Below are 25,306 nucleotides of genomic sequence, written 5' to 3'. Positions count from 1 at the left end.
AATTCATATAAACAGAGTTTGTAACAACACTTATGATCAGATTGAGTGGGGCATAAAGATGCTGTTGATCGTTTTAGTCTCTTCGACATATTGTGGTGTCTACTAGTTGTATTCTAATCCTTGTACGCAAGAACGTTGGTTCTTTTTCTGTTATTTTTGTTGAAAAACAAGGTAATCTAGGTCAATCAAGTTAGTAGTCATTCGATTTATGTTAATAATTCCTCTTACATCTGTTTTATTTTTCAGAAAACAAATAGCTAGTGCTTATATGAAGTATTTCCTTAGTACAGAAATTCGGGACGTCTAGGCGATACTGGGAGCGGGGAACACAATCAATATTAAGTCTGCGTGGGCGGGCGGGTGAATGGCCCGCCCGCCTTCGCGGCTTCAGACTACTGGATGTAGGCTTTATTTCTTCAAATTTATCAAACAAAGATGTGTCTTAAATCTATTAGATGAGACGAAGATATATAAGGTGGGGTGAAAATTATATGTTGGTCTGGAGCACCCAGTAATAAAGTAAACAGAACGAGGTAGGTTATGTATGCAGAAAACGACAACAACCAATTTTAGATTAGAAACATGGTAAGTATATGTAACCAATGAAAAATATTTTCTCCTCGTGATGACGATGATTGCAATAAAAAACTCGACCGTTTAACTCCGAAGTAAGGTTAAGTGAATAAAAAGAAAAAAAATATTATCTGAAGTTGACTACTTTCTTTTCGCTGGTAGTAGCGACTCGCGAGTCTTCTCTCGTCCAGTTTGTTAATATATTGTAAATGTCAATGAATGCTGTCGGACCGGTCAGAGAAAAAAAACGTAATTGACTGCCATCGGAATTGCCTCCGGTGTTATTTTGAAAGCTGCAAATTATTTTTAGACGCGTCTTGTACCGTCAGCCATAACACTTAACCTTTTCGGATATTTTAATTGATTACTTAGCAAAGAGAAACTGGACATGTGACATTATTTTTTGTTGTCTGGAGGCTGGCTGGACACACAGTTGAACCAATTAATGTTTCACAAAACGTACCGCATCGTCATGTGAAACATTAATGGTTCAAGTGCAGGTGTATGATAATATAAGTCAAATAAGTAACTACGTAAATCTATTGTGTGAATCTTAAACAGCTGTTTGTTCATTTCGTACTATATTATCCGAAAAAGTAGAAAAGAACCCACGTTTGTAAAATAAAGTCATTGGTTGCTATAATGCAGATCACTATCGGAACGTGACAATATTGTACTGAATAACTAAAAATAATCTTCCTTTTCATTCGTGTAGAAATTCGATGTAGCTAGTAGCATGTAGCATTGGGATCCTCAAGTTACAAGTCCGATTAGCAATGACTTAATTGAATACTTACTATCTAATATCTATCGTAGCTCTGATATTTTTAAGCACGAACGGGTCTTACATTTATTTGAAAAAACGTAACAGAGACGGCGAGAATAGATCTCTAATAGGAGGGGTTACATGCATGACTGCGCGCACGTTTCATATTGTGGTAAATTTATAGTCAACCGGACATATATTTATCATTTAATCAAAATATAGATTAAACACGAAATACACATGTCAACTCTTTACCTTAAACAAGTAATGCATACCATCAGGCAGACCAGTGTCAAGAAAATAAGTATGTATAAGCAGTAGAGTAACCACAATCATAATGATCAAAAATACCATTAACGTTATTTCGATTCGGTAAGAAGGGAAAGGGTCACATGTCGTAACTATAATCAGTTAGACAGTCTAGTAACGAAGCCGTCAAAGCATAAATCAGACGCAATGCAGTATGTAGTGTGTAGCTACACCATTAACATAGTAATGGGCGGAATGAGCTGAATCCTCAATGTATGATCGGGCGGGGAGTGACCCCACATAGCACCGGCGTACATCGCACGAACTCTTTATTTGAAATGCACAATGAACGTCCTACCGTCACGACAATGTTACACCGTGGGAGTTTCTCAATGTCATATAAAAACACGCAAATAATATAAAAAATTGCATAAAAAGTAAATTCTGCTCAAAGTAATTATGTTAAACATACTGACAGTTAATTATATAACCCATAAACTTTACTTTAGAGTCAAAAGACTAGAAAACGTGGACAAGCCTAATTTGTCTTAGGGGTATTCTATTCCGCCAATTGAAAGAAAATTAAACACTCAAAAATTCCATTCAACCTCTTTTGTAAGCGCGACTTGTGAAATACAGATGAATATGTAAATCTTACCAACACCGTCAAACTTCTCTTTGTACAAGATCTAATTATGAGAGATGACGGTGTCTTAAATTCTACTCAGATAAAACGCAGGATATAAAAACCTATTAAATGATACATTAATTTCTGAAATAATTTAAAAACACATAAGTTTATGGAGCCAGAAAATATCACTACTAGTGGATTCGGGTCGTATCATGCATAAAAAAAAACGGAAACTGAAAAAGTGAGTTGAACTAGAGCGCTGAGGGTTCAATTCTAAACAAATATTAAATATTGCAATACATAATAACTATAAGTAGGTTGAGCTATTGGCAAATCGAAGTTTTATAATTACATATTCATATAATTTATCGATCAAAATGACTGCGTAACACAACAGTTTTGTAGGTACCACAAAATTTAAGCATAGCTGATGACCAGACAAATTCATTCCGATCACTTTTCATTAGTAGACGCCACATAGGCGCTATGATTGAGTTACTCTGACAAAACGCCCAAATTATTAAAAATGTCTTTATCAGTAACCACTGAAATCGGGTTCAACCAAAGAATGTGATTGAGTAGGATTTAATATACATATTTACTACTACAATAATATTCAATAGAACATTTACTTTATTATTTTCAGAGTTTTGATGATTTGGTTATTGGTCAAATAAAAACAAACATAGCAAGGAAGTGATAAGATTGAATACTAAATCTGAATGTCGACATGGAATTGAAAATTTATATAAATAAATTTATTTATGATGTTTGATGATATTATTTATCACTTTCCAAATGAGATGTAAACAATGAACGTATTTATTCTAGCAGAGATGTTCGGTTGTTGCCTCTGTGACTATAATTTTGGATTGACGTTGATGACAAGACAGCTTTCGATGACTGATCGAATAATTATGTATAGAGGCGTGATACTAGATCTTTCAAAATGTTCTTTTAAGATCGAGAGCACTACTAATTACCCCGTCAGATTATATCACCGACAACTGCATTGTGTAATTTATAAAAAAAAAATGAGGACTTAGTGAACAGAAGTAGCGCATCTTTTGTTGGATTAGAATCGTCGCGATGCTTGTTTGCGTAACATGTATGAGAATCAAATTACATTTACACTGTGAATACTTTTTGCAGGCGTGAGAACAGAGCTATCGTATACAAGGACCTCTACGCAATAAAGCCTGTATTAAGATTGCAATATCAAAAATGCAAATAATTATCATCCACATCATACCATGCAATTAAATGAAAGTTGCAAAACTTAAAGACAAAAGCTTAATACAAACTTTTCAGAAACTGAGATATTCTAACAACGCTTCGTTAGTGCAAGTTGATGACACATTAAAAAAACATGAATTACACACGGAATATATTTTGAAGGACAAAACAACGACAGTACGATGTTCTGTAATTCACACTATACTACGTGCATTTATTTGATTTTGCAGTAAAGACTAGAAACGCGATACCGGACGTGTGTGAATCCATATTAATCCTATTACATTCAATCATTCATTCATATACTCACGTCTTATCTCTTGCGGGGTAGACAGAGACAACAATCATGAAGTAACTAATAGGCCACGTTCAGCTGTTTGGCTTTATGATAGAATTAAGATTCAAATAGTGACAGGTTGCTAGCCCATCGCCTAAAATAAGAATCACAAGTTTATAAGCTTATCCATTAGTCGCCTCTTACAAAATCAAAAATCTATTACCATTTCAGTTAATAAATTTTAATGTAATATAATAATAAAGTCTACTAAAGATGTAAAAGAATACTGATGTCGTGTAAAATATTAAAAGAAGAAAAATATTGGGGTGATGAAAAATACTTCTAAACAATTGTATCTGTATTGAAATTTTATGATCAAAATTGTCAAGACTTAAAAGAAGAAAAATATTGGGGTGATGAAAAATACTTCTAAACAATTGTATCTGTATTGAAATTTTATGATCAAAATTTTCAAGACTATCGAAAATTTGTGTTATAAAATCATTGTTTTCGCTACATAAGACTAATCTGCCCTCCGCCTGTTTTTTGCGCTTTCGTCTTTGAACCCACGCAACGGATTTTGATGCGGCTAGCAGAGTTATTTAAACATGCTTCTAATGAAACCCTGCGAAGCTGGCCTGGGCAGCTTTATATATATACCTAAAGAAATACTCTAATGAAATCATGTTCAGCAGCGTGGTGCAATTAGATCGGTAGTTCTGCGATGGTTTGCCGCATCATTTGCAACAGCTCTTAATCCCCGGCTTGCCACGTCACGCCCCAGTTTCGAATAATTGCATTTGCACTTGTTACGCGAGGTCTGACAGCGAACCTCAACAGCCGTTGAATATAATGGCTTATGCTTATGGTGGTGTCATAAATACACACATACATTTATCACACCCCTTTTCCGAAGGATTAAGCAGAGACAAAAAAATTCCACTTGCCACGACCCATGCATAGGTACTGCTATCGCTTCGAATACACTAATAAATCTCTTTATGCAAGCTTGTCGGTTTCGGGATTGCTTGATCTAAGCTATTGCTAGAATGTCTCTATTTTGAACAAGGTAGGTCGTCTAGGCCTTCCCACTCTTCTCCAATATTCGCATTAATACTCCACTTGTTATTTTCATACGCTAAGTTATTGTATTTTTCTCTTACGTCCTGAAATAGTTACAGAAATGATGATTTGTTTTCCACAAATTAAAGTAATGTTAATTGCTCAAAAATACATATAATTGTAACGGGAATAAACAATTTACTGTACAAAACGTACAAATTTTAAAGCACACATTGATTTGAAAGCTCCAAGTAGAGAAATTAAATACGGGTGTAAGACAATAGTAATATTTCCATAGAAATATGTTAATAAGTTACATAAGTTGACCGCGACCATGTAATGAAATCAGATACCTAATCGAAAACTTTTACAGAGTTCTTACGTGCTATTAAACATCGACTTTTATTTATTGATGTTGACGATATTTTTTAAATGCCTAACATACAACAACATATAACGAATTTAGAAGCAAATATCACATATCGATATAATAAATTATTTAAAGTTAAAGATAGCAATGATTAACAATTCTCAGATTATTTTATAATTTAAATTTCAAAATCATGTCCAAAACAAACATTCCATGTCCGTTTCACTGTGCTGTAGAGAGAAATATTTAGAGATTAATTTAATTGTTAGTTATCTGAGCTTTAATTAAAAAGAAATGTCACTCAAATAGCAAAGTATATCAATTGTACTTTTACAATTGATATATTTTGTATTATTTGGATACTTCGCTTTTCCATCATTCCATATTTCAAAACATCGCGTGATCGTCGAGCAAATTACTGTAAGACCCTTATGTTGACCGACAAACTTAATATTCTTAAAGATGATGTCGTGCTTCTTCGACCTTACACCCGGCCAATTAAACAGATAGGTAGTCATTTTAATGAAACATCCAGCTATTATTGTCCGGCAAAATTCAAGTAGGATTATCTTAATTAAAAGATATTATTAGAAGAATATATTATGAAATCTGAAAAGATATTATTAAAAGTTTTTGGGAAGAAATTGACATGGGTTCAAAACATTACCAACGTTCTACATTAATCATGCGTTTAACAGGATTTAAAAGGCAATATTATTTCACCTTTTATGCTTTCTTGAGAAAAGTTGTTCAGTATGCTTGAATAACGAAAATAATTAGATAATAGTAGTCAAGAAGTTTCTGCCTAACAAGTCAACTATTTAGTCGTATGCGGGTTATCAGATAGCACAGTGAGTTATGTCATGAAGCGGTGCCTGCCGGAGTCGTCACCGCCCCGTAGGATAACAATATCGTGATGCCAACACGAATAGAAAAAGACATTTGGTAAATTGCTGATTTTGTTATGAATGTTACGAGTACGACGTAAAGCTGAATGCTCATTAGTTTGAATGCTCTTGCGGCAAGGGATAAGTCTACGTAAAGTCACACAACTAAATGTATAACAGAAGATATAGCATACTGGGTTCGGTTTCTTTGTGAATTATATTTACTAAAGCTCATCACGAATGGTAGAAGAGAATGCTCCGTGTACCTAATATCCCTAGTACTGGATCGTGGTCATATGTAGTCATGGGCAGAAAAGAATGCACTTATTAACAAAATTCACATCATAATAATGCTATCTTCAGATTGTGTGTGCGATTTGGTTTTATATTTACAGAACTTTTGCCTGCCAACCTTGATCATAAAATATTGCTATGCTAAGTCATTAGCAAGGTCGGGTTTAAAATGATAAGTGGAATGGTACGCGGATGAGTCATCAAGTAAGTCCTATACCATCGTTGGGTTCAAACAACTTTGAAAGAGTGGTACCTATATAATTACTTCCTTGTAAGCCTCGACATGGTATCATTGTTGACTTTTTCTAATGGAGCACGTGCGGGTGGAGCGGCCTCGAAACAAGCGACCATGAAGCTCACTCCGCCCTTCCCACCACTTTTTCATACCTTTTTTGCTACTGGCATGATACCGGATCGGCCTTACAAAAATATTTATCATTATCAATTTTGTTGATATAAGTTGATAAGCTTAAGAGACACTCCGTTGTAGTTTTAAATATCTGGATAAATATTATCAGGAATGATATATAAACTTTCCATATTCTCAGGTTATTATGACATGATGTTTATATTTATTACAGACATTGTTGTAGACGAGACGTTCCACAAAATTTCACTTTCTTTCGTTTAAAGCAAGCGTAGGATGGGCGTGACACTGCCCGCGGCCTCAGTCTTTAAAGACAGGCTGTCGATTGCATACTTTCCCTGTTTTTATGGGAATCTCATGGGGCGTCAATGATATAACAATACCGTGAAAGCAGTAGTGAAAACAGAAACGCCTCGTGGACGTACGACCAAATCGACACTTTCCGAATGATTTATACATGAATAAAATCTTACATATAAATGTTTATCGTAGCATAATATAAAGTATATACACCAGGGATAAGGTGGACTATGATTTTCTTTTGGACAGAAAAAGTAGTAGTTCTCTATCAGCTTTCTTCTCTTTGGCAAGCGACAAGCAATGATACTATGATAATAACTGGTAAACTAGGCATCGGGGAAACTAAATTATTGGGACTGAATAGTTAAAGTACAACCATAACCCCAGTAGAAGACTTAAGAATCTAAGTATCAAGATCTCATTCTAATACCTGATAAAACAAAATATACCTAGGTATAAAACAGTAGGTAATTTTTACCTTGGATGACACATATTCTCAAATCGAGTACCTTGGGTTCTACCTACAGAAACGGAAGGCTAATCCGAAGACGCTGTTCCTATAACTCCTCCACGCATTTTACAATAACTTTCATCAGCAATTATGTCCCAACCCACGCGATTTATACAGTAAGGATGAGCATAAATCATTCTGTCAGTGCTTTCAAGAATAACACCTAAGCGCCGACCTTATCTGTAGAGTGGGTGTTCGCAGAATTAGCATTGACATACATTACTCTAGCAATTGCAACGACATTCTTGCCATTTTGGCTCACAATTATGATGAGGATTACGAAAATTTAAGCTGTCGTGAGCAACGATGGGATCGAAACAAAACATCAATAATTAAATTAAGGATGTAGAATACGTAAATTATACAAGAAAGCATGTTGTTTCCTGTGTATACTTACCGTGATGTTACAAGAAATCTGTTTCTCGATTGCATGCTCAACTTACTAGTTTCAAAGCTCGGAAACGCAGATGCGTGTGATAAGAATTAATAATGTAAGTAAAAAAATTTCGTAGATAGGAAAACTTAGTTGCAAGACAACAGTATCAATGTTGTCTTTTAGTTGAAGAAAATATGAGAATAGTGTAGTCTTATTTAATTCTGATTCAAAAAATGACTTGCTATTTTGTTAACTTACCTATAAAACTTTTTGAACTCTTGCATCATTTAATCGATATTCAATTAGTACTTTCGTTTGAATATTTATTCATCAAATATCTGACTCATATAGTTAATTATACTATGAATAATCTCGACGGCTCATGCAGATGCGATCAACAGCTGTCACACGCCTACATAACAATAGCGAGTTGAGACTAATTTGGCTATTGTATACAAAGACATGCGTTCTTGCGAAGAGAAATTCGACAATGCACTTATGAAGAAAGTTTTTGAGAACTCGTCATAACGTCATTAAACAAACGAGTTTGTACATTCAACAACGTTACATCTGTTTGAAGAAAAGATAAAAACACACGCAATTTTATACAAGTAAAATGATAATTATTTAAGGTGAATCCTTTGAAGATATCGCATCTGTTTCGTTCTTTTTAAATTTATCAAAATTCAATCACGGTCAAAAATAGATATATAGTTAAATTCCTCATATTCATTGGATTCCACCACTGCCATTATATGATGGAGATCACCGTGCAAAATCTAGTCGGCTAGGTGGAAGAAAGTGACATGGTGACCCGCTTAAACGAGCGTTAGTAATTGAACGGCGTCTGCTGTCGATTGGTGGGCGGGGCTAGCCTCGTCCGACCCATGTCTTTGCACGTGATACACTTTTTATATTTTATTGTCATTGCATACGTGAGCCATGGTGCATCCTTAATAGAATTAGAATAATCGATTTAATAACATTTAGATGCTAGTTGGAAGTTTGCTCGTGTAGCTTCAATTTCGTCAATGTTAGCGTTAGCTAGTATGCATATAATGCAGTTATATTAGATTTCATTATTTTTATCATTACTCATAATTAGAAAACACTCACTTCGTGTAATTAAAGTTTATATTACTCCAAATAATTACCCCATGTACATATTTTTTCAAATTAATTTCTAGATTTATCTAAGTACTAACTAAACTACCAACTGGTTTAGCTCACATGGAATTTAGATCACAAAATTGGCAATTGCGATTAAATTAGTAGAGGCTTAGCCGAAATAAGCATTTCATTACTTTAATTAATGGCCGGCGTGCACGAAACAAGTCTATGATCGAGTACAAATTTTGCATAAAATACTTGTCAACTTAGCCACAAACTTCCTTTCCTAACAGTTTATAAAAAAATACAGTAGTTTACTCACTTTAAAAACGCCCAAGTTGGGATTCTTGTATTTGTAACGACAATCCTATCAAAAAAGACACGCGCGATAACTTTAACTTTTCATCTTTTGTAAATATATCTTGTGGTTTGGTTGGCAAGTCTTGTTTTTCCCCATCTTACATGTATAAATAGTAATAAATTCATTTTTGTATGGTTTTATTACTCTACTGCATAACTTCGTCAATTTTGGCGGTTATTTGCTGAGTTATGACGAAAACCAATTTAAGAGTGATCTACTTTCGCAATCGGAACTGACAATGTACAATTGTGTAAATGTGGTAATGATACCACGAGAGCAATTTAAACCCGCAGATGCAAAGCAACATGTGCTAAGTGTAATGATCCAGCATCTCCAATAAATTTTAAATTTTGACGAAATTAATGTAGAATTTCAATTCCATCATTAAGCATCCATAATACAGTCTTTCCCAGATTGTGGCTCTATCTACCCCGAAAGGAATATAGACGTAATTACATGTACATACATGTATGCAAAATGTAGATCCATGAAATTCGCTAACTTGGTGGCAATTAGCTGACATTATGTTGCGTCTGCGTCGGTGTTTAATTGGAGCTATGTCCGAATCATGTAATGGCTGGGCGGATGGCGATTAAATTGCGACGCACGCGTATCACGCAAAGCACTTCTACTTTCGCCGGTTACAAATGCAAAAGGTTCGGCTTTACGTGATAACAGTCAAATTATCGGCACTGTTTCCCTCATATCATTTATTCGTATCGCACTATCATAGCTAATATAACACATGCATCTAAAACAATATGATTTGATATGATTATCGAGTCTTACTCACCAAATACCAATATTAACAGTAACACAATCTCAAAAATCTTTTCAGATGATTTGAAGCTCTAGATCCCTAACGTCAATCGTCACGTAACATCACATCATGTAACATCTCATAACGCCCTATAAAGATAAAATTATTTTCCGGTGGATACAGTTACGACTTCAAATTATCGAGTAGAGATAAGTTCGACATAAGTACCAAAAACGGCGAGATCGGTTGGCAATGCCTGATTGATTGGGCGTCAGTATCGTGAACTATGGCTTCCATTACGTTTCACTTTCTCCTAAAGATGACCAATAAATCAATACTAACGAGCGATATATTGCTGTAGGCAATAATGATATAATTCGACCCGAGCACGCACTCACAAAAGACCAACTTATTACGTTTAATCAGCATCGAAGTGAAATTGAACCGGAAGGTCGAAAGGAAATCGATGAGTGATTTAGTTATTGCATTTTACAGACCACACGGGCAGAAACATACTAATGAAAGTAAGATTTGAAAGTGATAATTCGTAGGAATCAATTATTCTGAAGACAATAGAAGTTTGGTAATATAAAGTAGACAAAGATCCACAACAGTGAACTCACCTGATATAATCGTATAATTTGGTATTTCTAGCTGGTCAAGTCGTGAACATTATAACGCTCGTGTGGACACAATCAAGTTGAGTTGCTTTGTAGTAAAAATTATGTAATATGAAGAAAGTATTTAAGGTTATATCATGCACATTTTCTCTGATGACAAATCAATACTTATGTGCAAATGCTCTTACAATTCTGCTCGAGTGTTTGAAGGGTTAACTTAAAAACACTCAGTTGATACTCGAGTCAAAAAATAAAGACAAGCAAATCGATTTACATGCTACGCTGCTCTAAAATAAAGGCAAGAAAACTTTGAATAGAGAGTAAAATCGAAACGAAGCAAGCAAATAAAATCTTTTTTGTTGCACTTTTCTGTCAGTTAATCTGTTTGACACTTCGACTTACCATTTTTACTTTCATAAGTTTTTGTGTTAGGGTAATACCTACTTTCCATCAATAATGCTGTGAAATTTTATATCTGTGACGATTGAGGAGCGTGTACTACATTTTAAACAGATTGCTCCGGAAAAGTTTAAAACTGATGTTATTTTTTGGTATTTCAAACACACCTGTTTCGCGTGTTAAATTAGGGCTGTTCCCTCGTTCGGGGACTACCTGTAGTGGGTGTGTCTGACACCAAAACCTTTAAAAAATAGGTTAGCGTTATTATTTAAAAATTTATTGTTTTTTTGAATGGCATTGGGTCCAAATTGTGTAAATCAGCAATAAAGTCGCCTTTTACGACATCCATGGTGAAGAGACGGAGTGGTTCTACTCTTTTTTTATTGGTGGTTCCGGAAACCACACAACATTACTATTTGTTATTTTTCTTTATATAAAACGTACGATATTTATATACTAACGGTAAAAATATTTTTTTGTATCAGGGAAAAACGCGAGATAATTAAGTATTTCGATCAGAAAAGATTACATTTATTGGCAAATGGAACTTCTTTATCTTCAAAATATTCTAAAATTGATAATAATCATGTTTGTAGAAGTGGGTAGAAGTATCACTCACGTAGTTGTTATACCGGAAGATTAAACTGCAAGAGCTTATCTACGAAAGGTACTGAAACGAGATGCAGATAATTTATACTTAGCCTGCTGGTTGGCTAATCGGATTATAGAAACGTTAGAAACCAAAATTAGCAAAGGATATGAAATATGTAAGAAAAGAGGAATCGCTTAAACGAGACCAATTAAAACACTACTTAAATAAACAGGTAGAATGTGAATCGTACGTGTGTAGGTACTTTTATTCTGTGCCGCAACAAATTCCTGCAGTTAAAACAATTATACTGGTAGTTTAGCGTAACTTTAATGGTATGTTTTAAAGACAATTACAAATGTTACGACAAACTGACTCCTAACTTTGTACGCTTAATTGTTGACTTTGCTCTATAAACACACATCTTTCTTGTATAGTGGTTCGTTAACATAAAAAAATCGTCGTCGATGATGGAACCTGTATAATTTAGTGCCAGTGTTAATTTGATGCAAGTGGCTGTTTCCCGTAAACTGGTTGCAGCTAAGATCGTCACGTCGTTAGGGTTATCAAAAAAATTTTTGTATGAAAGTTGTTAGCATAGTTATTCAGTGACTGATACAGAACATAAAAAAAATTTGTTAGGTAAAGTTAGGTAGGCAAAATGTATTTTTTTTTAATTTACTTAATTTAATAAACCAAAAGAAATCCCTATGATAGAATAAAATTCAAATAACTATTTTTTCTAAAGACTTGTCTGTAATATATCCTCCAGAATTACTTCAAACATAAGATTAAAAACATTTAGAACAAAAATAATATTTTTTGATGTACGGACATAAGCTGGCAGCCCTAAGATGATTTAAACGATACCGGATCGGTACCGGATGATATCTCTAGAAATCGCCGCGGATGTCATTCCTTAATGCATATTAAAACCAACTTTATGCGACAGAAAAAAAGATTTTATGAAATCCATTAAAATTTTGTTTAAAACATTATCTAACAATTTCGGGCATATTAAATCGACGCTAAAAGTTGTCCATCGCGGTGAAAGGGTTAAAGATTGCAATTTATCATAATACAAGATTCATTTCAGCTAAAAAAATACTGCTTTCTTCATTCAAAAATTCCATTATCATATGAGTCATCGTGGAGTAGATGACAGATACAATTGTGATTGGAAAGATATTGAAAATTCAGATACAAAAAATGTGATATCATCTGTAATCTCGTTCAACGCTTATGTATCACGACGGAACCACATTAGTTTTAATAAATCTTAATTGTACATGCACCGCAGTAACATAATAGAAGAAAAGAATAGTGTTCATTTCAGAGTTAGAATTTGTAGCATCGACATAAATTCCCAGAATCATCCAGAAATAGAATTGAAATTAAGGAAGTGCACCCGGGCATCAAATCGTTACGGTTTGGCGAGTGGTAAAGTCTGATGGTGCATCGAAAAGAAATTCACAAAGATAAGAAAGAAAACATCAAAATTAAAGCAACTCAGCTTTTATTTTGTGGTAGGCTGCCACGCGCGATGTCGTTTTCATCGCACGAAAAACTATCCCTGTCCCATTTCACGTCATAACTGGTATATTTGAGTTCATTCGTATAGTATATCCTTCTCCTCTTGGCGTTGATCCCGGTTCCGTCTTCACCTTTCTCTGGAGAGAAGGCCGGGGTTACCCTATGACCTAATCAACCTTTGCGAGGAAACCTATACATGATCAACATTAATTAGATGTTTATAACTCAGAAAAGAGAATCAGTGGTCTAACAGTTAAGGTCCCCAAATAAAAAGTACGGTGCACTGAGAGGCAAATGTTCAAATCCTACCGCGACCAAGTACCATCGATTTGAGTGATTCAAAGAAAGTATCGTTTGAATTTAAAATGTAATAAAATTGAATGAATAGTTGTAGTTGCATCACCCTATTGATATAAATAATCACAATACATTATGGTATGGTATGTGATAAGACGTCAATTTCAGATACAACAGGGATTTACATAATATTTGTGCCATTGCGCAAGCAAATAACCTCGCGGTGTGTGGGGTTTCCATCGCGTAACAGCCTGTAGCTACCGATTCCCTTCAAATCAAATAATTGTTTAATAGGATCAAGTCATTTTGAACATTATTTAAATAATTGAATAATATAATGCTAGCGCTAAAAAATAAACTCATGTAAAATACTTTTTAACGTTTTATCCTGGCCCGGCCTATTTCGGTGGTTAAACTATAGTTTGGGTCTTCGGCCATATGTTTGGGTGAAGATTTTCAGATTGTATTTAATATTCCGCTGCGGGTGCATGCCGCCTGTTTTCAAGGCTTAGAAAAAAATATAACACTAAACTTCGTAGTTACCTTAAGGAGTTTGGTCTACTTTAGGTAAATGTGCTGAAATTGATACTTTCTTTTAAAAAAAATTACAAAAAGGCCGGGCGTTGATCTATCACTACTTGCCAAGCCACCTAATCGATTATAGTACAAGAGAAATTTAAACATGATTACCCGTGTTTAATCAGTAACGTAATAATAGGCAAGCAAAATTTGTCATGAGCAAGCATTTTCTGCCAGAGTGGAAGTTGAATGGATAACTAGGTCCTATACTTCACACACGTAACAGAAGAAAATTCATAAACTCTAATACAATAGATTATACGTTAATAAAAATAGCAATAATATCACAAATTTCAGAACATTATTGTCAGTTGTATTTTTCTTTTCACCAATAAAGATGGCAATAAATATTATTAAATTGGAGAAAACCGAAAGTGTCATTATATGCATCAAGAGTCGAGACGCACGATTACACTGCAATCGATATAATATAAAATGTAACAGGTAAGCGACTTGCAGTTAGAAAACTACGACAAGTGTTTAAGAAAGAAACTGTGAAAATGTCCACATAATCTTAAGAGTTGTTAAAGCACTCCATAAGAAGTAAAACTTGGATATGGAAATAAACTGTGGATGATTGTGGATGATCTTGGGATGAAGTAAAACTGCACTTTCGCTTAACTTGAAACATGCACTGTAATAAACAACTGAACTTATTGATAAAATAATTATAAAACAATTTAGTCTTATTGTATGTACTAGATACAACATTGCAAAAAGATACCAATGAGCACTTGAAAATTTTCTTTTTTTACTGGCCAGTTATGACACATTTTGACACAACAAAACAAAAGAGAGGTTGCATATTGCTAATTATTTTAACCAAGAGCATTCTAAGCCATACAATTTAAAAGAAAACAACCAATACACCTTCAATAAATACAGCTTATTTTATTAGTTACTTCATTCCAGGTTATGAAATTTCTCCACACAAATATATCAAAACATCATATATCTTAGTATGAAGAATCCGAAACACTAAAATACAGAATTGCGTAAACTGTACATTAAGATAAAATGGAATACTGTCGATTCATGAGCAGTATCGATGTAACACGAAATTAGTTGATGCAATCAGAATAAAGCAAAAAGCGAATGGACTGGAGCGAATCAAATGGATGACGGTATGTCACTTGAAGCAGTCAACAAAATACTTCTTTAAGAGATCAAACAACAGTCTCAACTGTGATGTACCGGCATTCGTTGTCAAAAATTGGGGAAAAAAAGGAAAAATGTCAATTTTCACCAGGAAAACTATTTATATAATGTTCTAAATGGTTTTGGCTCATATTTTTTATTAATTGTTTACGTGGATCCCGTGTCTTGTTCGATGGTTCGCTTAAATAACTTTCTTTATTAACAGCGAAAGCTGCTAAACGAAACGAGTTTTTATAAAAAGCTCTTTCGATTCTGAAGATATTTCGATTTAATTGATTCACTTTACGCTTTGAATAAGAGATGTTTAATGAACATTTAAAGGGTTAAAACACATAGTGCGGGATGTGAAGTGGACGCGAAGCCGGTGGCTGGCGTAACGGCAGGTGTATGGTCCCCATATTCTTTTTATTTCATTGTAATGATATGGAAGAAAACACAAAATGCGAACATAGTCTTCTTCCATATGGATGAAGTGCGCGACGTGTACAAACTACACCTTGTTGCGCTGGAGTTTTGATCATCTAACTAAATAAATGACACTATTTTTTAAGATACTGGGGTGATAAAGAGGTTTAATCGAAATGTAACTATTCGATTTTTAGCATTGTTATGTATACCTATTATTGTTGTTGATCTTTAATATTTTTCGTGCAACGGTTTGTTTTGTGCAACACTAATCAATTTATCTATGTTTACATTACATACAAAAACGCACCGACTTCCTCACTTTCTTTTTAGAAAATGAAACTTTTTTCATAGCTTCAATTCATTGGCGAATGCTGCCGGTTTCCACACAAATTGGACACAGTAAATTAATTAAATCAACTACCTACCATAACACTTTGCCACGAGACATTGTTTCGCAAGACCAAACTGAACTGGCAAAATTTTACTCTGAATATTGCCAACTAGGTAGATAGGTTTTGCCGCAAGCACGCGATCGCTCAGTTCCTATGCTTTATATCGAGAGTACACGAAACTAATACGTCGATAACTTGCAGTGGTGGCTAACTATTGAGCTAAGTCAAGGTATCACGAACCTGCTCGCTGCTAAAATCAAATTATGTGATTAAAAGTGCAATTTGCGTGTAATTCTTAAATTGATAGCTCTTATTATGCCGCTAATGAATAAATATATTAAGATGAACTTTTTTCGAAGGGGAGGTTTTGAATTTAAGCATTTTTATTAGTCAAGAATCACAAAGCAACGAAGCGGGAGCGGCGGGCTTTAATGCTGTGTCTGGAACTGAGCAGCATTACATCAATATTAATGGATTGCTAAAATTTATATAACTTTATGATTGGAGGCCAGAGATGGCAAGTTATCTTTACATACAATATTGAAGACTATTTATCTGTTTTCATATGCATCCGAGGTAAAATATTTATGTAGTTATTCTATCAAAACTAATGTATTCTCCTTTTCTCCACACCTTGTTAGTCAGCCTTTCAGGGAAGGTATCATTGTAAATGAAATGTTATCGATGTCATAGTAATTAAATAATATTAACTAACACCAAGCTTAACAGCTCTCTTAATTAGTTGATTTTGAAAGAGGAAAGGACTGTCTCATCTACAAAGTACTATGGAATATTTTTCTCGCTAGTTACAAGATTGCGAGCCAACTACTAAATGTACATTTAGTAGTTGGTACCTCGACCCTAGGAGGGGAAGGTTCACGCGAGCGCCAGGTATTCCCTGGTACCACCAACATCAGCGCAGTAAACATGCGACCTTATAGCAATAAAAAATTTACATTTATATATGTATTTAACTATCGAATGCTGCAAAGTGAGCCCACGTAAACTCCTTTTTCCCGTTTCTCTATGTTTCGGGAAATCTACTCTTCGTGGTTTCTCTCTAAGAAATCTGCATGCCATATTTCAGCTTAATATGACCTCGCTATTTTCTGTTGTGGGTTGTCTGTCTTACTTAATGTGAATAAAGAAATAACACTCTTGCCTCTTCAATATATTTTTTAAACACCAATGGTTAACCTTACTTAATTACCTTCTTCTTCAAAGTTAACACATGTTACAGTATACTTACCTATTGCACCGTCTACCAAAGTTATCCGATCACTACAAAATATATTCTGCACTTTCAAAGTGAGTGAGTAGTAGGTATTTAAATTATTGATAGGCACTTAGAGCTATCAGTGTCTAGCTTGAACTACTTTCCATTATCAAAGTTCACGGACCTGCCTACGCGTTCTTCACTTGACTACGTCAATCGTCCTATCGCCGCAAAGCAAGATTACGAACACGGACCACATTTATATGCTTGTCTTTAATGATCATGGTGCTATAAAGTCAAAAGTTATGATCGAAACATAAAATATAATAAAAAATGTAACCGAACCGAAAATTGATTTGGGCGTCTAATAAAACCAACAGAAGCAAATAAATGTGATTTTTAGAATTTCTGTCTTGGCTTAATCCCATTTTAAACTGGTAACATACAAAAATTACATCTCCACCTCTTTAAGGGGGCAATACAGGTTGTCTGTTTTTAGAATGTCAGTGATTTAGTTTTACGGCGGACAAGTTACGGGCAACTACTAGTCTGTAATCTACGCTTTTAGATTTAGTTTCTAACATTTTACATGGTTACAATAAAGACGTAAAACACCTACTGCAAAATACAATTTCTGCATTGCTTTAGTGCAGGTGGAAGCGTGAGAGTTAATTAAACAGCGACTGTGTGATAAAGCTGCTTAGTGCAAATTAAATTGTGTCAGATGCTTGCCCCACATCGTATTGTCTATCGTGGGATAAAGACTATTATTGTTCATCAGTAAGTTGGTAAAATAGAAAATACCGAACAATGGAATGTTATTATTTATCAAATTCCCAAGCTCAGCCGCGGAACTCAACAGTCGGGTTTGGGCCTAACATCCACTTAAAAGAATAAATGATAGTTACAGTAGATAGATAGTTATAAGTAGTTAGTTCGCTAGAAGGCTGATTCGTAATCAATGACCTATTATTATAGTCAACACACGTCAACTCACGCCATTTTGACCAAGTTGCTGTTATGCGGGCTTTGCAGTTGCAATTAATGTCTCTGGACGCATGAAGTACAGATACCAAGTATTTAAATGGTCTGTGCTTTAGACCACATTATCACCTATGAGCGGAAATTTTCATTGTGAGTCATCTAGTCTTTGCCACATTTAGCTTCAGACCACCATTCTCAAGTGACTCCTTCCGTGTTTTCGCATGTCGCACTAGATTCTCCCTATCCGAAACCGTCAGCGCGACATCATGAGCATACATAAGTAGCAATGGGTTCTGCATCTAGGCTTGTCCTGTCCATGTATCATTAAGAACTCTTTTTCTAAGTTGCAAGGGCTCTCTCCCAAAAGGTAAGGATGTTACTGGGACTAATGCCATAAGACAGAGGTATACCACTTTGGTTCAGGAATCATGGCAGTTTCATACTGCATAATAATTTATATTTAAACCTTATCCCCTCAAGGACCATGGTTCAATAGCACACCCAGGGCTCTTATCCAGAGATGTGAGTATGTATGTAACTAGGATTGATTAAGAAGAATCATTTATATTTTAAACTAGCTGTGCGCGCGACTTAGTCCGCGTGGAATACTCATTTAGGGCATCATTAAAGCCCACAAGGATGAACAATATTCCCCGTTTGTTCACATTTTCCATTATTTCTTCGTCCCTAATAGATGCAGCGTAATGTTATATAGCCTTAAGCCTTCCTCGATAAATGGTCTATATAACACAAAAATAATTTTTCAATTCAAACCAGTAGTTCCTGAGATTAGCATTTTTAAACAAACAAACAAACTCTTCAGCTTTATAATATTAATATAGATACATACTTTTTCCTAGAATAGTTTCGTTAGTAAACATTGTTTTGAATATTACTAACATCTGAATCTCCATCTGTTGACCGTTGACCACAAATCAACAATGGGTTTTATTCTTTTCTGTTTGAATGTTTTCAGAGTTCTGTTCAGTTTCAAGTTCTGAAAGGATCTGCTAAAAGCTGGTAAACCAGCTTGGTCTATAAGTTGTCATAAATGTAGGACACAAATGTGACCTGTGGTTTCCAGCACAAATAGAAAAAAGAATAGGACCACTACATCTCATCTCTTCTTTTTTACATGCTGTAAAAAGCGACTAAGGGATAGGCTTATATACTTGGTATTCCTCTTTTAGGCGGTGGGCTAGCAACCTGTCACTATTTAAATTTCAATTCTATCATTAAGTTAAGGCGGCTGAGCATCGCATTTCAGTTTTTTGATGACTGTTCCGCATGGATGGCTCTACCTACCCCGCAAGGGTACCCTTGCAGGGTAGGCAGAGCCAACAGTCATCCAAAAACAGAGCCAACACAAACTATTTTGAAAAGTATTGATTTCAATCGTTTAAATATTTGCAGTTAAGCTATGAAACAGAAAGTAGGTAATTATGAATGCAATAGAAATTCTTAATTACTTACAAGGATATTTCATTTTTAGTGAAATAGGGTTAATTATAATCATATGGCCAATTTTAAAAATAAACGCTCAAAATAAACAAGGAACAGAAATTGTACTTACCACATTATTAAAATTGAAGGTTGCAGCTCCTGAGCCAAAGTACTCTCCATTTATCTTGTCTCCCATTGTTAATTAACTAACACTAACTATTGAACGTTTTTATTACACACCCAGTTACGATTAGGCTCAAAGACATGTTTTAAACTATGATTTTCATTGTTTTATGCACTAAATTAAAAATAAAAGCGGTTTTTGGGAGCGTCCTAACCAGCATTATTTCGAGACTATAATTTAACGTTTTTCACAGTTTTAATGTTTACTAATTGATTTTAAACTAAAACATATTTTACCTATTAAATATTTAAGCGTAAAGTTAAAAAAATACCCGAAATACACCACGAAACATTTTAATTTAGACAAACTTATGATCAAGTTGACAATATTACCTTGACACATTTATAAACAAAAGTCAAAGTCGTTCGCCATATTGGTTGGACACATAGACATTTTTATATATTTTTACATAGTCTATTTGGAATAGACTTTTATAGCTTTGTGGCCAGTGAATCAAAGTTAAGACTCGAAAATCTAAAGAGTCGTTGACGCACAGACAAAATTTTTTTATCTGTGCTTGACGTGATAACAGTGCTTTCTTAAATAAATAAACATAAATTAAATCATATTTCCCGGCGAAGTAGGCACGGATTACTTTCAACTTACCTCTGCACACTACTACTTTAGGACTTTACGTCAGTGGCGGGGCAACTGTCACTGTCAGATGTCTGTCAATGACAGTCAGTGTCACTACATGCTATTAATTGTTTATCAATTTATGAAATTTTCAGAAATAAACAAGATTTATAAGAAGAATTAATCAAAAAAAGTGCTAAGTTAATGTACAAAGATATATTCTGCACTTTTTACTTCTATACCTCAAATGCATAATATTATAGATTCAGATAGTGAAGATGAACTTCCTCCAGGATGGGAAGAAAAGTCCACCGAAGACGGAAATGTCTATTTTGTTAAGTATGTTCTTATTTCTTCATTCTGGCGTTAGTTCAGGATTATTCCCTCTCCACTAGAGCCCGGGGTGCACCTTATTGAACTACTTCTAAATCGATATATGATTCATGGTTATTTGGCCATCTGACCGTCATCAAGCAGTCGAGTTTAGTTGTAGTCTTGGTACCTAGTTAAAATAAAATTCATCACTATTATGTCACATGTCACTAATATGCAATATATTTGCTAAATACCTGAGAGTGTAATTTACATTTAAAAGAGAAGAGCTTAGAAACAGATGGCAGAGAGAAACTTTATATTGTACTAGTGATGCAAGTAACATTACCCCTTATTCATGATTTTATTTGTTTAAATGATGATGACATAAACATGTATTAATGCATGTCATGGGTGTGTAGTTTTAGATATCTGAATTAATTTTCAGTACATGTACCAGTAAGATTCAGTGGACTCATCCAAGAACAGGCCACAAGAAGATAATCCCCAAAGATTTACCATTTGGATGGACAAAAATGATTGATGAGGAGGGAAAAACAATATTTGTTCAGAAAGAAACAGGAGATAAGACTTTTATTGATCCTAGACTAGCCTTCTCTAAGGAAGAGAAGAAACATGTTCATGATTTTCGCCAGAAGTATGATGCTTCTTCAACAGCGTTTCAGGTAAATATATAAAATCAAGCTCTTTATTTACATGAAGTGTACTAACTTGTTTTTTTATTTTAGTCTATGCAAAAGAATACAACCCAAAGGGATAATGCTTATTAACTATTTCTCAAAAACCATACAATAAATCATCTTGAATGGGTGACAATTGATGCACAGCTGAAATAACTGGGTATAGAAAGCTGAATTTTGGTTATATTCTGTAACAAGTGAATGGAAGCTCTGATAGGAGATATTATGATCTTCCTCCAGAAAAAAAAAGTATTTTGATAATGAGATGTTGCTGGAAAAGGCTAGTCAAAAATAGTGCTTCCATGATTTCTTCACCATAAATAATTACTGCTATCCATAGATGAAACCTTAAAAAAAAATTATTTATATCTGATTTTGAAACCAAAAAATAAATTGTAGGTTATTTTTGTAAGTTTTCTAAGAGCATTTTGCTATTAGGTTTAATGCAAGACTCGTCTTCACAGATCCTCCATGGAGTGGATTTATCTGGAAAATATGCACTTGTGACTGGTTCCAACCAAGGCATTGGGTATGAGACTGCAAAGTCTCTTGCAAGGCATGGTTGCAATGTGTTATTTGCTAACAGGAACATGGAGGCTACTCAGAAGGCGATAGAAGATATTGTCAAGGAAACAAAAGCCTCTGAAGACAACTTGAAGGCTATACATTTAGATCTTGCATCACTGCAGAGTGTAAAACGTTGTGCTCTTCAAGTTAAAACTGTATTTTCTGAGTAAGGCAATTTCTATTTTTGTTTCTGTCAATACTGTCACCATTGCTGGCTGGTGACAAAGGAATGCTTATTTACTGATGGTATTCATTTGCCATGACACGAAGTTGTCTTTGAACATTTGTGGCAATTTTTTTAGGTTTGTCCACCCTACCAGACTTCTAGCATGTTATGTTAGCTGCGCTGCTGATTGGTCTGTTTATTTGTATATTCGCAGCTAATCGAATGGCAGTTCTTCTATCTGCCACCTGTGGACTCCCATTACATTTCGATTGACATACCTACCTGGGGTTTTTCCTGTTTGCATCATCCCTGCAGAAAAGTTAGGTCCACCATCGCTTATAATCCTGGAGTTAGTCAAGCAATTACACCAAAAGAAGTTTTAACTGTTATCTGTGTTGTCAATTAAGGGAAAGGGTTATTAATTTGGCATTATTTTAGGTGATGGGTGACCTGTCACTATCCAAATATCAATTCCACTAAAGCCATCTAGCTTATGTGATTAAGTAAGTCTTTTTTAGACTGTTGGCATGGTCTACACTCTACATGACTGGAAGAGATTGCTTAAATGATAAGTCCGCCTTTGTACGTCATTATTATCTCAGAATTACCTGTGTTTTTTTTCTGTTTTTCTATTTCTTATGGTGCAATAAAGAGTCTGTCTATCTACACTCCGAGACATAAATGTATTTTTGAGCTCAAACTCATATCTGGTAATATTTTATTCACAGTCATCTGGACATGCTAATTTTAAACGCGGGAGTGTTTGGATTGCCGTATACTGAGACAGAAGATGGCTTAGAGATGTTATTTCAAGTGAACCATCTGGGGCATATGTATCTGGCCTTGTTGTTGGAGCCCTTATTGAGGAAAGGAAGCAGAGTCGTGTTTGTGTCGTCAGAATCACATAGGTGAGCATTATTGACGCGCCGTCCAGCACGTTCGTGAAGCGTGCGCCTGTAATTGCAATGAAACGCGCGATTGTACGTCGTTTCACAGCAGTCTGTACCTTGAAACGCACGTATTGTACGCTAAGAGAGAATACTGTGAAATTCCTATACTTTATTGATACTTTATCGTCAAAGATCAAGTATCACCTATCGCTAAAGCGTATAAAAAAATATTGCTTGTAAATTTTTAATTTGAGGATTAGCTTATGATTCATTGGCTTTTTTTCTTTGAGAATCTAGTCCTATAGCACCTTATTTAAGTAAATAAATGTAATTGAATATGTTATGTTCTATTTTACAGGTTTGCAAGTTTGAAAAATATGTTCAATCAGCAAAGCATTAGCATGAGCAAGGATCAGTATGGTGCGATGATGGCATACAACAACTCTAAGCTATTCAATGTAACAACAGCCAAGGTAATGTTACAGCACTTGTCTCTTTCCAACATTTATAAATAGACCCACAGATTTCATACATGCAAAAAAACCATCTTATAAGGGGTTAGATAAACATAGCAGGAAAACCCTTGATGCAAATGCTTCCAGTCAAGCAGAGTGAAAATGTTTGGGGGAAAGTCATGTCCTCATAAGACCTTCCCCCAAAAATTTTCACATCTTAGATAATGAATTGCTTAGTTGTGGCGTCATCTCCAAACGTCACATGCCATCAACCAATCACAACGAAGATGCGATGCAATCAGCCAATTACAGCGAGTATGCTCGCTATATCAAAATTTCTACTGATAAGAGTACATGTACAACAGCCAACATTTAACTTTCAGGTACTAAGCGAAGAATGGAGAAACAAGGGTATATGTGTGAACTCCCTCCACCCTGGCAACCTGGTGCACACAAACCTATGCAAATCGTGGTTCCTCATCAGACTTCTGTCGTATTTTGTCAGGCCTTTCACTAAATCTTTGGTAAGTGTCGTAATTAATAAATAATAAAAAAAATATACGGGACAGATCACACAGATTGAGTTGGCCTCGACGTAAGTTCGAGACTTGTGTTTCGAGATACTAACTCAACAATACTATATTTTATAATAAATACTTATATGTATATTATATATTTTATATAATAAATGAAAGCAATATTACCTAGCGCAGCAACAACTATGTAAGCCGACGTGTCCAGGATATATACAATGTTGAACAAACGCCATTAAATATTACAAGGGGAAGGTGCGAACCAACATTGATCAAATCAGGCAGGTATTGGCGAAACGTATAAAATATCCTAAATATGACGACGACTATGCTTGAACAAAGTGTTGCCTATGGATGAAACGAAATAATTATGCGGGCATTATGGCCACTGGAAAGATGTATTCCTTGCCTAATTCTTCGGGAAAGAGGCGTGATTTTATGTCTATCTATGTTATTTATATTGTTTTATTATTTTCAGCAACAAGCGGCCGCGACTACTGTTTACGTAGCGACTTGTGACGACTTAGACGGCGTCACCGGGTTATATTTCAACAACTGTTTCTACTGCGAAGAATCTGCCTTGGCCAAAGACCAGGACATAGCCAACGAAGTTTTCTCCATGTCACTCAAGCTGATCAAGGAGAGAATGGGCCCAGAAGGCATTGAGAAGTATTTTGAGAAATATTCAAAGAAAGAGTCATGACGAAACAACGATGTATTGCCGATAGTTCACCAAAGAATTTGGGTAAAATGATATTTGAGTGGAGCGGTTTCACAGCATTTTTTTAAATTAAAAAAATATTTTATATATAGCATAGGTATAAGAAGACATGCAAAATTTGCTATATATTCAAAATATATTGTGTTTAAACAGTATGTGCAAGAAAATCGGAGACAAAGGTATGGAAGGAATAAATAATTGTCTCATATATTTTAATTTGATAATTTGTTTCAATTCATGTTTTAACTATAACTAATATTATCTTTTATATATCAGAATAGACAAGATATCAATTACGGTCGTCAGCAAAAATGTAAATAATAAATTGGAACTACCTTCCGTTTTACCAAGTTTGTTTTCTAATCATTCCAGTGTTAAAAGTATTATTTTATGAAAATCCAAATAACTGTATTTTGTTTTTATGTAAACATTATTTTATATAGGTATATTAAA

The 25,306-nt window shown here is 34.7% G+C and overlaps 2 protein-coding genes across 2 annotated transcripts in view; one reads left to right on the top strand and one right to left on the bottom strand.

Annotated features, from left to right (window-relative positions):
• The window catches only part of LOC106130852 (uncharacterized), a 49,713-nt gene extending 29,420 nt beyond the window's left edge, over window positions 1-20,293 (bottom strand). Inside the window, exon 1 of the mRNA XM_060947813.1 lies at window positions 19,879-20,293. Coding sequence (XP_060803796.1) covers window positions 19,879-19,944 — 66 coding nt within the window. The 5' untranslated portion in view covers window positions 19,945-20,293. The remainder of the gene's footprint in view (window positions 1-19,878) is intronic.
• Window positions 20,294-20,610: 317 nt separating this feature from the next.
• LOC106130886 (WW domain-containing oxidoreductase) lies at window positions 20,611-25,254 on the top strand. Its single transcript, XM_013329824.2, has 7 exons — window positions 20,611-20,847; window positions 21,269-21,506; window positions 21,986-22,254; window positions 22,983-23,162; window positions 23,503-23,617; window positions 23,983-24,123; window positions 24,611-25,254. Exons 1-7 carry the CDS (start codon window positions 20,756-20,758, stop codon window positions 24,833-24,835), a joined length of 1,260 nt encoding a protein of 419 aa, XP_013185278.2. The 5' UTR covers window positions 20,611-20,755; the 3' UTR covers window positions 24,836-25,254.
• Window positions 25,255-25,306: the final 52 nt, after the last annotated feature.

Source organism: Amyelois transitella, chromosome 14 (genome assembly GCF_032362555.1).
Source record: "Amyelois transitella isolate CPQ chromosome 14, ilAmyTran1.1, whole genome shotgun sequence".
NCBI classification, from domain to species: Eukaryota; Metazoa; Arthropoda; class Insecta; order Lepidoptera; family Pyralidae; genus Amyelois; species Amyelois transitella.
This window is presented reverse-complemented; position numbering and strand designations above follow the sequence as displayed.